The sequence below is a fragment of the Pelmatolapia mariae genome, linkage group LG17, assembly GCF_036321145.2.
Source record: "Pelmatolapia mariae isolate MD_Pm_ZW linkage group LG17, Pm_UMD_F_2, whole genome shotgun sequence".
Taxonomy (NCBI): Eukaryota; Metazoa; Chordata; class Actinopteri; order Cichliformes; family Cichlidae; genus Pelmatolapia; species Pelmatolapia mariae.
In genome coordinates, this window is record NC_086242.1 from 35,195,669 (window position 1) to 35,213,096 (window position 17,428).

Below are 17,428 nucleotides of genomic sequence, written 5' to 3' on the forward strand. Positions count from 1 at the left end.
TGTGTAAATAAATTATGTGTATCCCCCAGTGTGCTCCAGGAGGGTGCCTCATTGAGTTGTGCATTCAGCTCAGCATCATCATGTTGGGGAAGCAACTAATCCAGAACAACATCTTTGAGATTGGCATCCCGTAAGTCCATCGATTTGTATGAAGATAAAAATGAAAAGAAGCAGTCAGGCAATAAGATTGTCCCTTGTATATGTATTGCTAGTGTTTGATCTCATTTGGACATTGACATAATGCTTTCCCCAGCCACTTACTCTAACCCTGAAAATCAAAAATGAATACCTAACCCTTACCCTAAACCTATGCCAGTGCACTGAACCTATAATTAATGGCTACAGAAAATCCATTCTCTTTATACCTAACCATAACCCAATTATAAACCTGACACTAAAACCACATTTTGAGCCTCAAAAATGCCTTCAAACACGTGGGGACAAGTGTTTTGTGACTGTTGGTCCCCACAAGTATAGTAGCATGCCAATTTTCTATTCCCACAAAGATGTCTAAACGTGTATATACGCGCGCCCACGCGCGCGCGCACACACACACACACACACACACACACCTATACATTTGCTGACAATTTCTTGCAGCATCTGCTCTGCCCTTTCTTGTTCTAGTAACATTCCTTCCATGTCTGGACAGTGGTTTTGTGTAATAGCTTAGCATTAACATGCAAATCTGAAAGCTCAAAGGTCATCTACGTTTATAGCAAATGTCAACCTGACACCCTTTCTAGCTTCAGGCTACACTTTTATTGTTGCTTTACTCCCTCACTCATTAGGTGAGCTTCATCAAAAGCTCTGTTAGTCATCTTGATGGATCTGCAAGTCGCAGCACATGCAACCATATCTGCATGCTATCCTTTCCACTGTTACACATTCATCTCCTTAAAAAGGTTTCACACCTGGTAGAATTGCTGTGTGCAGTTTCCAGTCTTTGTTTTTCTTTTGATGACGTACCTGATCCTAACAGTACCTGTCCGTATATCTAAGGGACTGATAAAGCCAACTCAGAGTGTGTGAACATTATCAGTTTGTGCTAGTTATTGAACTAAATTCACGAGGCAAAAAATGTACAGATAAAATAAAACAAATACTGGGTTAATCACAAGTATCAAGTCTTGAATTGTGTTTTTGAAGGTTGTTACTGGACATTCCCTGTATCCGCAAAGCGTAGAATGCATCAAAATACACCTACCCAGTGCAACATTAATAACTCATTGTAGCAGTTGTTCATGTTATTTTTATTTTTTTAAACAGTAGCTCCTTAAAATATTTAGGCGTGTGGCTCGTCACATGTGCCCTGTTGCTCCATGTGTGTTTATGCAAACAAAACATAAAAAGTATTCAGGTTGTATTGTATATCCCTTCACCAAACTGCAAACACACATTCTTAGAGAAACACCCATGCTCTCACTTTCCTTCACTGTCTCTTCAGTTCTCTGTTGGCTGTTCCCTTTTTCACTTACATAAAAACCCTAAAACATTCAGCCCCTGGCTGTCAGTTCACTGGGTTTTCAACAAACATTAGCATTTCAGCACCTCTGTAAATACTTATTTTGCTATTATGTTTCACAAGAGGTCTGCAAATCTTTTATTGTTCCAGCTAAGGTCTAGAGAGTTTTAATGTACTCTGTGCTGTGCTAGAAACTCCAAATGCGATCGTTTTGTTGGAGTCATTGCACTCATTCAACTGCATCGGTGCCACCTATTTTAGTTTCCAGCTTTGATATCTTTTACTGAAAGTAAACAAGAAAGCAGGAATTGTGAGTGGAAGGTATTCATGCCCTGCCTGTGACAACTTTAGAATGGATTTTTGCAGTAGGGATTAATCACAGCTATAACCCAGCAGTCAGCTGGAGCCTTACACATATACAGTGGGGCAAAAAAGTATTTAGTCAGCCACCGATTGTGCAAGTGCCCCCACCTAAAATGATGACAGAGGCCAGTAATTTGCACCAGAGGTACACGTCAACTGTGAGAGACAGAATGTGAAAAAAAAATCCATGAATACACATGGTAGGATTTGTAAAGAATTTATTCGTAAATCAGGGTGGCAAATAAGTATTTGGTCACCTCAAACATGGACAATCCCTGGCTCCCACAGACCTGTAACGTCTTCTGTAAGACGCTTTTCTGTCCCCCACTCGTTACCTGTATGAATGGCACCTGTTCGAACTCATCATCTGTATAAAAGACACCTGTCCACAGCCTCAAACAGTCAGACTCCAAACTCCGCCATGGCCAAGACCAAAGAGCTCTCGAAGGACACCAGGAAAAGTATTGTAGACCTGCACCAGGCTGGGAAGAGTGAATCTACAATAGGCAAGCAGCTTGGTGTGAAAAAATCAACTGTGGGAGCAATCATCAGAAAATGGAAGACATACAAGACCACTGATAATCTCCCACGATCTGGGGCTCCACGCAAGATCTCATCCCGTGGGGTCAAAATGATCATGAGAACGGTGAGCAAAGATCCCAGAACCACACAGGGGGACCTGGTGAATGACCTGCAGAGAGCTGGGACCAAAGTAACAAAGGTCACCATCAGTAACACACTAAAACGGCAGGGAATCAGATCCCGCAGTGCCAGACGTGTTCCGCTGCTGAAGCCAGTGCATGTCCAGGCCCGTCTGAAGTTTGCCAGAGAGCACATGGATGATACAGCAGAGGATTGGGAAAATGTCATGTGGTCAGATGAAACCAAAGTAGAACTTTTTGGTATAAACTCAACTCGTCGTGTTTGGAGGACGAAGAATACTGAGTTGCATCCCAAGAACACCATACCTACTGTGAAGCATGGGGGTGGAAACATCATGCTATGGGGCTGTTTTTCTGCCAAGGGGACAGGATGACTGATCCGTGTTAAGGACAGAATGAATGGGGCCATGTATCGTGAGATTTTGAGCCGAAACCTCCTTCCATCAGTGAGAACTTTGAAGATGAAACGCGGCTGGGTCTTCCAACATGACAATGATCCAAAACACACCGCCCGGGCAACAAAGGAGTGGCTCCGTAAGAAGCATTTGAAAGTCCTGGAGTGGCCTAGCCAGTCTCCAGACCTCAACCCCATAGAAAATCTGTGGCGGGAGTTGAAAGTCGGTGTTGCTCGGTGACAGCCCCAAAACATCACTGCTCTGGAGAAGATCTGCATGGAGGAATGGGCCAAAATACCAGCTACTGTGTGTGCAAACCTGGTAAAGACCTATAGTAAACGTTTGACCTCTGTTATTGCCAACAAAGGTTATGTTACAAAGTATTGAGTTGTATTTTTGTTATTGACCAAATACTTATTTGCCACCCTGATTTACGAATAAATTCTTTACAAATCCTACCATGTGTATTCATGGATTTTTTTTTCACATTCTGTCTCTCACAGTTGACGTGTACCTCTGGTGCAAATTACTGGCCTCTGTCATAATTTTAGGTGGGGGCACTTGCACAATCGGTGGCTGACTAAATACTTTTTTGCCCCACTGTACTGTATGTGGATTTCAGTACAGTTGCAGTAAAGGTAAAGTCTTTTATTATCTTTGCACTTTCATCTTCCTTCATTTTAACAGGAAATTGAAGAAATTGGTCCGTACATTAAAGGAAAAAGAAACGACACCAAAGGCGAGGGAGGAAGAGAAGCCACCTCAGCAGTGGAACCTGGACTATGCCCTGGCTCCCTTTGAAGGCCTCACTCCAGAATACATGGAGATGAGTGAGTATGCATGCACACAGAGAAAAATGGCCTCACAGTCTGTAGCCTGAAAACTTATATAAGACATTTACATTATGCTGCTTTCCAACAGATGTCACTGCAAAACTGTGCAGTGCTGTGAGTTGATGAACTCTGTATACTACAGTGGAATGCAGGGACATTTACAGGAAGGCAAGCAGAGACTAAAGGCAGAAAATATTAAAAACAGGAGGCATTAGTTTTTTAAAATAAGAACAATAGTATTTATAATATTTATTTATAATAATGGCAAGGATTCCAATAAACCACTGTAAGCTGGAGCTGCACAACTTATCATTGCCTGACACCACTCCATGCTATTTACGCCGTTTTAAATGTACGGGCTTGCCATCAGTGTGGAGTGTTTAAAAGCACCTTGGATAAGCAACAGCTTCTCAGTTCTTTGTATGGCATCTTAGACAGGTAAGATGCCATACTCCTCAGATACAGTATCGAGGATACTTGAGGGGGCATGAGAGTTTGGCCAGCAAGTTTATATGTGTTTTCTGGACTTGGACATGGCATTCGACCTTGTCCCTGGGATGTCCTGTGGGAGGTGTTTCAGGAAGTGTGATACAGCCGTTGCAGGAGCTTAGTCCGGTGCGCTGGCAAGAAGTCGGACTCGTTTCTGGTGGGTGATGGACTCCGCCAGAGCTGCCCTTTCTCACTGACTCTGTTCATAATTTTTATGGACAGAATTTCTAGGTGTAGCCAAGTGGCAGAAGGCTTCCACTTAGATGGTCTCAGAATCTCGTCTCTGTCTTTTTGCAGATGATGTAGTTCTGCTGGCTTCATCATGTGATGGCCTCCAGCTCGCACTGGGTGACATTTTAGATATCAGTGAGGTTGCTGACTGGCAGCTTTGAACTCAGTGAAACCTTGTAAATGTTGTTTTTCACAATACGGCTGAATGCTATGCTTTACTGTAAACCCTGAGAACAGACTGCTTGTTTTATTGGATTTTAAATCATTTTGACCATTTTTTTTTAACTCTGTGGTACCGACAGGTTTTTGGTACCTGGTGGTGCTGTGATTAGCACTGTTGCCTCACAGCAAGAACTCCAGGGCCTTTCTGTGTGGGGTTTTCTTGTTCAATCCGTGTGAGTGTGGCTTCTTTTCGGGTACTCCGGCTTCCTCCTGCAGCCCAAAGACATGCAGTTAGTAGGGATAGGTTAACTGGTGATTCTAAATTGTTCATAGGCATGAATGTGAGTGTGAATGGTTGTGTGTCTCTCTGTGTTAGCCCTGCAACAGGCTGACAATTTGTCTAGCATGCCCAGCCTGCTATAGGGCGTGTTGGATGAGAGGAAGAAGATGGATGGATAGAGGAGCATTTGGACCCAGAAATTGTTACTTACTTCAGACTTAAGAAGCAGATTTGAAAATTTTTTGAAGCTCATTAGAAACAAAACTAAGCATTTTGTGCCTCTCATCAAAAGGCACAGCTAAAACACAGCAGCCAATACAGTGAGGATAACCTATGACAGGGGAGAGTAAATTCCATGCATTCATGCCTGTTTTGCAAACAATGAAGCTAGTGATATTTTGACTGAATTTCATTTAAGCCCCAACATTTTTCTTTGATTGGTTGATTAAATTTTTTTTGAGTCAATCTAATTCAGAGTGAGCTTGTGAAACTGCCTCTTTCAAAAGGTTTTACTGAATAGATAAATGAACATACATTTGAACCCTAATTTTGTACAGAGAATAAAAGAAAACAAGAAACTGAGATACAATCAACAAATAAATGAAAGACGTGCACTGTTTGAAGGAGACATGCAGCGCTGGCCTCCATGCTGCACGGCTTGAGGTGTCTGATCATTTCCCCACTGCTGATAGAAGTCTAAGCGCTGCAGCAGTTTCACAAACATGCAGCAACAAGCTTGACCTGTATAAGATTTTGCGTTGATCTTTGTGAACCCGTAAAATGGGCCGTGTTTTCCTTGGATGTCAGTGCCATATAAAACTTATGTAACTGTTCTCAAAGTGAAGTTTTCTTGGCAGAATTTGATGTTTGTGGGAACCTTACACTTGGTTTCTATTAAGAACATCAAAATGATGGTAGTTTTATACTGCTGTAAAGTAATCCAGGTCAAACTGGAAGAAAACCTGGTGATTTTTATGTTTCTGCTGTGTTTTAGTCTTTTGGTCATGCTTGAAATTATTTCATGTGACATGAATAGAGTGAGGACAGGCGGAACAAGAAGACTGGGCTGATGTAGCTGTAGGGCACACAGAGGAATGTCAGAAATGTCTGACACACGCACTGTAGCGAGTGTGTGAGTGGATAGTCTGGATTTGTGTTAACTCATTTTTTAATTTAATGTATGCGCGTCTTTCTTTGTGTGACTGGGTCGAACCCGTTAACCTCGGCTCAGGTAGATGTTGGGTTATTCTAAGCTTGCCCTTTAGCGCTCGCTGTGCCTCGGCCGTATTTTCTTCCTTTCCACTCATTGTCTCAGTGTAGTGTCTTGAGGTGAAGCCGTCAGTCTCCCGCTCGCTGGAAATCCCCGTTCCCACACTGCTAAAGTTCCAATGCTCTGACAGAAGTCCTGCATTGGCCGCAGTCAGGAAATACTGCCTGTGTTTCTCAGGTTTCCTTTCAGCATTCTTCACAAGCGGGTGAACTGATCATGAGATGACTTGTTAGACAATTTATTGCTCCAAACCCAGCCCCATTTTGCTTTGTCAAACCAATCAGACTGTAAGACCACCTCGAGGTTATTGATGCTAATATCATATGAAAGCTTTTACAATACTAAGTGGGGAAAAATTTGTATCACAGCACAAGATTTCGGTTGATGTCACAGCACATTTGCTCTAACAAATACCAGTCCAGTTCTACCCAGTGTCCAAATAAACTGCCTAACTGCCTTTATGGTCCTCAGCCAAAAATCCAGACTTCATACTGCTTTCTAGATTACTGCTTCCACTCTGTGTGGTTAAAAAGAATGTATTCATCCATCTAAACCTATTGTTTTTAACTAACATCTATAGTTATACAAAACCTACACGGATATATTGATTATGATGTTTAACAAATTCAGATTAAATCCACCTGATTAAATATCTCAGTCACACAGCACACAGTGTAGATGCACACCCCCATTAAACACTGCTTAATCATAAAAATGTCTCAGTTTGGCTGCTGCAGCAGAGGGTTTAACCATAAAAGGCATCTTCTGAACCACCAAAAAGCCCAGACAGACAGTGTGACTCTTGACCAGACAAATGACTGTTCACAAATGTCAATCCGAGGGTGTATTAGTGGCTACTGAAAAAATGTGCTTCCTGTGTTGTGGGTTTGATTTCTTTCTCATATTGCGTGAGATGTGGAAGAGCAGAAATACAATTGGAACCCAAAGTATTTGAGCAGTGGCGCTTATTTAGTAGCTTGCCTATAGTGGATTTTAAACAATCAATATGTGATTGAAGTACAGACTTTTCAGCTTTAATTCCTGGACACATCCCCACATTTTCAGGGCTTGTTTCTAATACTTAGATGCAAATTTTTTGAAGGCAGTTACCGCCTGAAGTCTATAAGCCATCAGCATCACCAAATGTAATAGTTTAAATTTGAGATGCTCTTTCAGGCCTTTACTGCAGCTGCTTTCAGTTGCTGCTTGTTTGTGGGTCTCTCCGCCTTCAGTTTTACCTTCAGTCACCAAAGATTGCTGTCTTGGGTTGAGCTCAGGTGACTGACTTGGCCATTGAAGAATATCCCGTGTCTTTGCCTTAACATACTCCTGGGTTTCTTTTGCAGTATGCTTTGGATCATTATTCATGTGCACTGGGAAGCACTATCTGATCCGTTTTGCAGCATTTTGGTGAATCTAAGCAGAGAGTACAACTCTGTGCTCTTCATAATTTATCCTGTTACTTCTATCAGCCGTCACATCATTATTTAACCCTATTGATGTGGTTCCAGTGGTTGCCATACGTGCCCATCCCATAACACTGCCTCCTCCATGTTTGACAGATGACGTTATGCACTTCAGAGCCGATTCTCTGCTTCTTTGTGCTTTTCTCTTAACATCATTTTGGTACAAGTTAATCTTGCTTTCATCTGTCTGTTTTCATCCCCAGACCTGTGCAGGCTCTTTTAGATGTTTTTTGGTCTAATCTGGGCTTATTCTTTGTAAATGTGAGCAGTGGTTTGCGCCACTGGTCACATTCTTCTGTATTTTCATTCATACTGGCAATTGTAGACTTTGCCATTGTCACCTCTTTGAAAATGTTGGCTTGTTGATGTTGTGAAGTGTTTTTTCCTAATCAAGGAAATAATTCTGTCATTTTGCACTGCAGTCATCTTCTGTGGCCTGCTGAGCTGCCCCAGTGCATTCATTCTTTTTATGAAGCTACCAGATTGTGGAAACTGGACCGAAAGATAAAAACTTCTTGTCTGTCAATTGTGCGATTTCTTTTAAGCCTATGAAAATGGGAGACTGTGTATAAAAGCTGATGTAAACAGTTAGTCTAATGCTTTTGTTGAACCCTTTGAATTAAAACTGAAAGTCTGCACTTGAATTACATCCTGATCATTTGACTTAAAACTCTGTGGTGGTGTACAGAGACAAAACTGCCAAAAACAAGCATCATCGTCCAAAAACCTGTCGACATAACTGCAGCTTCACAAGGGTTAACTTGAAAACAATTTTGAGGCAGATCCAGAGATTTTCTGAAGTTAAACAACTTTTCTCTCCAAAGCAAAATGCGCCAAACACTGGGGCTTATGTTAGCATGTGACATAAACTTGAACGTTGTAAACATCTGATTTGTTTTACTTTTCAATGGTTCAATGTTCTTTGTGCCCTTGAGACATCATAAATTAAGTAATGTAAATTCAAGAAATGAAACTTTCATGAGTCCCGTTTTTGTTTTGCATGAGGCTTTGGGAGCAGATGTATTGTTCATCTTTATACTTAGATCATCACCATCATCTACATGTAGAATGGCCATCAATATCATCAGCAAAATTACAATAGGAAGTATGGGATCGGCAGGCATGCTCTGTGGAGGTTTTTAAAACTAAGCTGAAGACACATTTGTTCACCCTATCTTACATGTCTTAATTCTATTGCTTTTAGTTTTTAAATTTTTACCGTTTTTAACTTGTATTGTGTCTTTTACCTGTATTGCTATGTATCGCTTTTATTTTACTTATCTTTTTAGTTTCAAATAGTTGTACAGCACTTTGTTTGAAAGCGCTTTATAAATAAATTTATTATTATTATTATTATTATATATCAACAATTAACATGTAAGCAGTGTGATTTTTATTTATTTATTTATTTATTTTTTGGTAATTGTAAGTATTGGTTTAAATATAGAACTTATTTATCTGAATACATGTAGACAAATTACCCAAAATTTTTTAATGTCCTATAGTATACATCCGATAGATGTAATAACTGTTTCTCTTTCTGCAGTCATCCAGTTTGGTTTCGTCTCTCTGTTCGTGGCTTCTTTCCCGCTGGCTCCTCTCTTTGCCCTGCTGAACAATATCATTGAGATCAGATTGGATGCCAAGAAGTTTGTTACAGAGCTGCGCAGGCCAGTCGCTGCACGAGCTAAAGACATTGGTAAGCTAATCTGACACTCAGTTTATGAATCGCCATTCTAAGCATCAACAAGATGCTAAAACTCATCTTAAACCAGTCTGATGTGATTCTTTGAGTTAGCAGTGGCTTCAGGCAGTTTGGCTAATCTCACTAATACACAGACTGAAACCTCTCAGCTTGATTTCCAGGCATTTTTCACTGTACCCAGATGCTTTTAAAGAGGTTTAATAAGCCCAAAAGTCACACTGTAAGGCAACTGATTCAATAACATTTTTCTAGGTAACTGATATCACCAGAATGATGGTTTGACAGCCAAATAATTCAATTTGGATTTTTAAAATAAGTAAATTCATGATCATCAGATGGATTATTTTGTCTGTGTGTAGCTAAGCTCTGGTCTATATGCAGATCACTTAAAAATTAGCAAACATTTGCATCACACTCAGTTATAAATAAATTCAAAAGGAAAACATTGTCGTGCATTTTTCTGTAGCTAAAAGACCTTTATAGGTAAAGTTTAACTGACTGTCTCAGTCCCTTTACAGTTTTATTACTGTACTTAATACAGACTTTCCTGTTTATTCCCTTTAACTTGTCCTTCTGTCTTTTTTGCTTCTCACCTTACAGGCATTTGGTACAATGTACTAAGTGGAATGGGCAAGTTCTCAGTCATTATAAATGTAAGTATAAACACAATGTTCCACTCTTCCAGGTTTCTAAATTAGTAAATGAGGCAGATGCATGCAAAATAAAAACCTGAAGATGATTATTCTACAAATATTGTTGATAATATGTGTTTTAATTACTTCACAAAACACCCGAACACGTAAACATTTATCACTATTGGTGTAATTGGTAGTCAATTTAAAGTCCTCTACAGCTCAGTTTATCTTGGCGAAAATGGTTGTATAGTATATATGTTGCATATACTGCATGGATCTTCCACTTCTTCATGTCTTTATAAGATTAAATGTTACCTGTTTTTAGGGACTGAAGACAGGAATGCACTAACAAAGTTGGTATAATGGTGCATTTCCAGACTTCTCTAACACAGATTTCTCTGCTGCTATAAGATAGGTGAAATTCAAAGTGCCTTAGAAATTATCAAATGAAAGAACAGAGAACAAGTGTAAAGTGCAAACAGGTCCAAACAGATCTCCTTTGAGCAGCACCTGGTGAGGAAATCCTCCTTTTAAAAGGAAGAAACCTTCAACAGAACTAGTCTCTGGATGGGCGGCCATATTTCTTGACTGATTAGTTAATAAGTAGTTAAATAATTGTTTATTATAGTTTTCTAATAAAAAAGATATTTGCAATTTTGGGGCAAATTTTACATACAGGCATGGATAATGTGTGAAATACTCTTTTGGGTCTGTTGATTAGACCTTTTGTCAATTTCATAAACTCATGAGATCCCAGAGTTGTATCTGAAATACATAAATATGCAATGTTTGTGGAGGGGAGGGGGAAGGGGGGTCAGGAAGGTTCTGCTTTGCGTTTCTCTCTGGCCAGTGAGCTAAAGCCCATCTAGTTTACTTTTAATACTAAACAGATTTGTGGCGGATCCAAAAACAAGCAGCAGGAGTTTTTAATGTAATCTGGATCTGAGGGATTGGACACACACTGTGGACCAGGAGCTTCACAACAATGGAAAAAAATGGCAGATGTGTATCTATCAGTTCTACTGACTTTAATGTTCCTTAAACTCAAATGTATATTAAACAAATGCACAGTTTACCAGATTTTTGCTCTTTGTAACCTCTGTCCCTCCTCTCACTGAAAAGAACAAGCATCAGTCTGAGGTTTTCTGTTCTTTACAGCTACAGATAGTTTGGCTTTGAGTAATAGCTGATCGTGTTCTGATTTGATTCTGGTCTTACAGTAGCTTAATAAGCTGCATTCTTCACTGTGAGAATGTTTCCTTAAAAATCAAATTATTTGCAGGTATAAAAAGTGAAGGAAGAAATGTGAACAGCATAAAACATGATTCAGTTTTTATACTTTTATATATCACTGGTCCTGACAGACAGACTGTTTCACTCTTTCTGTTTTGGTCTCTTTGTCTTTCTGTCTGCAGGCCTTTGTGATCTCCTTTACATCAGACTTCATCCCTAGGCTCGTTTACGAGTACATGTACAGTCCGACGGGCACCATGCACGGCTTCATTGACCACACGCTGTCCTACTTCAACGTGTCCGATTTAAAACCTGGCACAGCACCACAGAACTCTGAGCTTGGAAACATAACTTTATGCCGGTAAAACACACACGCATGCTCACGAAGTATATTTGTAGCAATTACGTTTTGCTCACATTTCTTTGGGACGAGCACTTCTGTATTCAGCAAATAGCCAGTCAACATGGGAATACCTATTCAACTTGTTTATTCACTTGTCATACATGGACAAACGCTGTGCGTTTGGCCTTGTTGCTTTTGTTCCCTCTGCTGCCAGTGAAGTATTTGGTGAGCATTCAAGAAAACATTCAGGCCAATTCATCTATTTTTACATCTGAGGAATTTAATTTGGGGAGGGATAAAACAGCATTACTGTGTTTTGTCATAACTTATAATTTTGGCCTTTGCAGAAACATGCAAACAGTCTCTGTATTAACAATGATTCATTCAGATTATTATGTATAAATTAATGTTAATGGCCCTTTAATCTTGACTAAAGAATGTTTGATTCATGGAGTTGAAATCTTCTCTTTATATCTGAACTTGTATTTGAGTTTAGGAACTTTATTTAGTGCTTTGAACGTTTATCACTGGTCTCCAAAATGTTTCTGTGATAAATTTAGTTAAACGTTGCTAATTTTGAAAATCATTACAAGTTTGGATTGCTTAAGAGTGTTTTGTTTGGGGTACAACAAACACTTTTTAATGCTCATCCTGAAGGCCTGTTCTGCATCTAATATTAAACTATTATCAATCTGAGGGAGGGACAGCTGATTTATTGATTTTTTTTCACTTGATTTTTCTTGAGTTGGGTTGTGCTACAGGGCTAAGGGCTGCAGTTGAATGAACCAAAAACCTTTTGTAGTCATCACTATCATACAAGATATTGATGTATTAATATTTTGTGCTAGCTACAAATGTGAAACGCTCAATTAAACAGCTAGGAACTAAGTTCTTCATTAAGACTCACCATCGCACCCTCATGCAAACTGTAATGCCACTTTGAATGTGGAAACAACAAGAATGGATCGGAAAGGCATTATCACAAAATGCACAATTGTATCTTTTATGCATTTTCACTCATTCCACTGGTAAGCATCTCTTTCATAATATCAATATAAAGCTTTGCAGAGGAAAAGGTCATGGATGCCGGCGCCCACAGACAACTGAGGCCGACCTGCTGTTACATAAGATGGCAAAGAATTAGCATGCGAGAATGCAGTCTTTGTACCACTGTAGGCTGATATGTCACATCGCAAGAATGACCAGATAGTGTTCGCCTTGAACGTTTCATAGGCGTGAAATTGGCTGCAGGATGTTCCAGGAAGATTTTGTGTGTCTGCAGTGAGCAGAGCTGTGCAGTCATGTATAGACTGTATCTAGACAGTGCTGCTGATGTGGGCAGTGCCTCTGGGCTCAGGGCAAATGATTCAGCTCTGAATTTCAGATGCCCCAGACAATGGTTGCCTTTTTTTTTTCTTCTTCTTCTTTCTGGCCCAGTTAATTTGGGGTTCTGGACATATGGATGAATACATGCAATAGTCAAGATGACTGGATGGATAGTTATGTCAGAGGATGCAGAGATGAGGGGAGATATCATTGAACTGATGATCAGATAACAATACAAAGGAATGCTTTTTAAGACAGTAAGGAAACTGTTGAAATGGAAAGATATAGAAATACCAGTGAGGAAATGAATGAGGGGGGGGGGAGGTGCTGCATATGGATGGATGGATAAATAGATGGATGGTGTGACAGAAGCTACCCACCAAGGTTTTACATTTTTAATCAAATTTTAAAAACAGCAGTGTGAGGAAGTTGAAGATTCTGCATCAGTGAGCAGAGCATGACTGTACATCTCCACAGTCCTTTTTGTCCTACTGTATCATCTGTGTTGTCGGTGTCATCAAAATTCTGAATTCTGAATGTGAAACAAAGAGTTAAACATTTTAAGACTATGTCAAGAAAAGGATATTTTCCTTTTCTATTTTCCATTCTTGATGATGTTGTGATGCTGATGTTAGCTGTTTTGTATAAATTTATATGAAAATAGCAGTAACAGTGTATCTGGTTAAAACTTTAAACAAATAATTTTTATATTATTATATTTTTTTAGTGTATAGCTATTTCAAAACTGTTTATTTAAGGAGATGAAATTTGAAGTGTGGGATGTTGAGTAGCCCCTGACGTAGAGTAAAAGCTCACTTTTAAAACAAAACAAAAAAAATCAGTTTTAAAACACAGATTTGGAGTGGCTGTACCTCCTCTTATATCACATCTTTGACCTTTGACCTCCATGTGTCTGACATCTACTGATATCAGTTGGTTATAATAAAATTATATTTAGCTTGAAAGTGTAGATTTAGAGTGATTTACAGAAAACAAGGAACCTACCATTATAGATGGAAATGTATTGAAAATCATAATCTTAGAGGAAGACTGTTAAAATTGCCATTTAGGTATATACCTGCTTTATATCAAGACGGTACTCACTCCTGAGCTGACAGGAAGTTGGCTTTGCTAACAGGCTTATCAGCAGGAAGTCAATTGAGGGTTAAGCGGTTATGCAATGGATTATCAAATAATTTGTCAGGTTTCCTCTCAGCATTAGGAAAAAATATTCTTTATTTTCAGTGCTTGGTTTAGTAATTAAATTCAATTCAATTCAATTTTATTTATATAGCACCAAATCACAACAGCAGTTGCCTCAAGGTGCTTTATATTGTACAGTAGATCGTACAATAATCATGACCCCCTATGAGCAAGCACTTTAGCATCAGTGGGAAGGAAAAACTCCCTTTTAACAGGAAGAAACCTCCGGCAGAACCAGGCTCAGGGAGGGGCGGCCATCTGCTGTGACCGGTTGGGGTGAGAGAAGGAAGACAGGATGAAAGACATGCTGTGGAAGAGAGACAGAGATTAATAACAGATATGATTCAATGCAGAGAGGTCTATTAACACATAGTGAATGAGAAAGGTGACTGGAAAGGAAAAACTCAATGCATCATGGGAATCCCCCAGCAACCTACGTCTATTGCAGCATAACTAAGGGAGGATTCAGGGTCACCTGGTCCAGCCCTAACTATATGCTTTAGCAAAAAGGAAAGTTTTAAGGAGTTTTTAGGACATCGTGATAATAATGAATTACAGTAGTCCAGCCTGGAAGTAATAAATGCATGAACTAGTTTTTAGGGTCACTCTGAGACAGGATATTTCTAATTTTAGAGATGTTGCGTAAATGGAAGAAAGCAGTCTTACATATTTGTTTAATATGTGCATTGAAGGACATGTCCCGGTAAAAAATGACTCCAAGGTTCCTCACAGTGTTACTGGAGGCCAAGGTAATGCCATCCAGAGTAAGAATCTGGTTAGATAACATATTTCTAAGATTTTCAGGGCCGAGTACAATAACCTCAGTTTGATCTGAATTAAGAAGCAGAAAGTTAGCGGCCATCCAGGTCTTTATGTCTTGAAGACATTCCTGCAGTTTAACTAATTGGTGTGTGTTATCTGGCTTCATGGACAGATAGAGCTGGGTGTCATCAGCATAGCAGTGAAAATGTATACTATGTCTTCTAATGATACTGCCTAGGGCAGGGGTCAGCAACCTTTAACACCCAAAGAGCCACTTGGACCCGGTTTCCACGCAAAAGAAAACACTGGGAGCCGCAAATACTTTTTGACATCTAAAATGAAGATAACACTGTATATATTGTTTTTTTTACCTTTATGCTTTGTGTGAACAACTAAAGTAAGTAAGTAAGTAAAGTTTATTTATTAAGCGCTTTTAACAGACAGGCAGTCACAAAGCGCTGTACACAAAGCTTAAAACAATACAATCAATAGACATTATACACAATGTAAAAGATCAAATGTAAATAATGTAAAGAATATAAAATACGTAGATCAACAAAAGGCTTGTTTGAACAGAAAAGTTTTTAACTGCTTTTTAAAAGAATCCACAGAGCAACTAAGGTGTGTTGCGTATGAAATCCATGAAGTGCTACAGAGAAAATTACATTTTATTTATGTAATTAACACATTTTGAACTCTTAAAGAAATATAACAAAAGGAAAGACACCCAACTGAACTAAAATGATCCATGTAGCAAAGAAAAACTGTTGTGAGCCGCCGCCCTCATATCGCCTTTGGGCTTTTGGAGCCTTGACCTGACTTGACCTGAAAAAAAGCACTATGCTGCTAAAAGAAAAATAGATATTTGCAAAATTCTGCCTAAATATGTATTTTACCTGGTTAATGTGTGTGGCGGGGCGTGGTCTGCAGTGCCGCTGCATGGGAGTCGGACGCACCTAAGCGGCACCCGCAATCACGCCTTGCCGCCTTAAAGTCTGTGCTCTCTGCTGTTGTGTTGTCGGGCTGTGAGCTGAAACGCTACAGCCGGCTGTATGCGTATAGCAACCGTGTGTGAAAAGTGGTCAATAAAGAGATGCTGAAAAGCATATTCATGGAAACATCGTCGGGTCTGCCGTGATATGTTTACAATGGGACTTCTGCTCCTGCACCTCTGCGCACAGCGTCTGCAAATCGGGGCTGTACGAAGTCACTTTCATCTTTGCGCAGGACTGTAAGCTGTCATCTGTGAGGCGTGAGCAGTGTTTGTTTTTAACATAGTTCACGGTGGAGAATAGCTGCTGACATAATGTGGATCCGAAGATCCATAATTGGCCTACCTGGGGTTGAAAGTCTCGATAAATGCACGGCGTTTTGGCGGGTATACCGGCTTCCGCGAGTGTGACGCTTATTTTGAGCGATGAAAAATAATAAAATATAATTTTATTTTTATATTTCAATATCACAGTAATCTTCCAATTTAGAACTACAAGTTAAAAAAAGAACTAAACACAAATAAAATACACTTCAGCTAAATACTTCTAATTTATTTTCCCAAACCACCTGGAGCCGCAGTATAAGGACAAAAGAGCCGCATGCGGCTCCGGAGCCACAGGTTGCCGACCCCTGGCCTAGGGGAAGCATGTATGATGTAAACAGAATTGGTCCTAGCACTGAACCCTGTGGAATACCATAATTGACCTTAGTGTGTGAAGAGGACTCTCCATTTACATGCACAAATTGGAGTCTATTAGATAGATATGATACAAACCACTGCAGCGCAGTACCTGTAATACCTACAGTGTGCTTTAATCGCGCTAATAGAATATTATGGTCAACAGTATCGAACGCTGCACTGAGGTCTAGCAGGACAAGCACAGAGATGAGTCCACTGTCAGAGGCCATAAGAAGATCATTTGTAACCTTCACTAAAGCTGTTTCTGTGCTGTGATGAGCTCTGAAACCTGACTGAAACTCTTCAAATAAGCCATTCCTCTGCAGATGATCTGTTAGCAGTTTGACAACTACTCTTTCAAGGATTTTTGATATGAAAGGAAAGTTGGAGATTGGCCTATAATTAGCTAAGACAGCTGGGTCTAGAGATGGCTTTTTAAGTAAATGTTAAACTGCAGCCAGCTTGAAGGCCTGTGGTACATAGCCGATTATTAGAGATGAGTTGATCATATTTAAGATTGAAGCATTAATTAATGGCAGGACTTCTTTGAGCAGTTTTGTAGGAATGGGGTCTAAAAGACATGTTGATGGTTTGGAGGAAGTAATTACTGAAGTTAACTCAGAAAGGTTTAGTAATAAGTGAATAAGAATAAATGTTCATTAGGAAACATCTGTTAAACATGTTGACAGCACTAAACATGAGACATTGTGTTTCCAGTATTGACTAATAGTATAACAGTAAGTGATATGACAAAGCCATGTACTAACACTATAAGTCGACTCTAACCAGTGTAACCCTTTTAGTCATATTAGCAACAAAAGACAAATTACTTTCAAATTGTCTTTCCTTTTTATAAAACCACATTTATCCTGTATTGTACTATACATATTAAACAAATATGTTTTAAATACATATAAAAATTAGTAAACACTT

At 39.5% G+C, this 17,428-nt stretch overlaps 1 protein-coding gene across 4 annotated transcripts in view; it reads left to right on the forward strand.

The window, feature by feature from the left end:
- The window catches only part of ano2b (anoctamin 2b), a 78,966-nt gene that overhangs the window by 53,848 nt on the left and 7,690 nt on the right, over positions 1–17,428 (forward strand). For all 4 annotated transcript variants that reach the window (XM_063460861.1, XM_063460862.1, XM_063460864.1 and 1 more), the window contains 5 exons: positions 30–130; positions 3,573–3,715; positions 9,163–9,315; positions 9,922–9,974; positions 11,372–11,550. In XM_063460861.1, the coding sequence (XP_063316931.1) occupies positions 30–130; positions 3,573–3,715; positions 9,163–9,315; positions 9,922–9,974; positions 11,372–11,550 (629 nt within the window). The remainder of the gene's footprint in view (positions 1–29; positions 131–3,572; positions 3,716–9,162; positions 9,316–9,921; positions 9,975–11,371; positions 11,551–17,428) is intronic.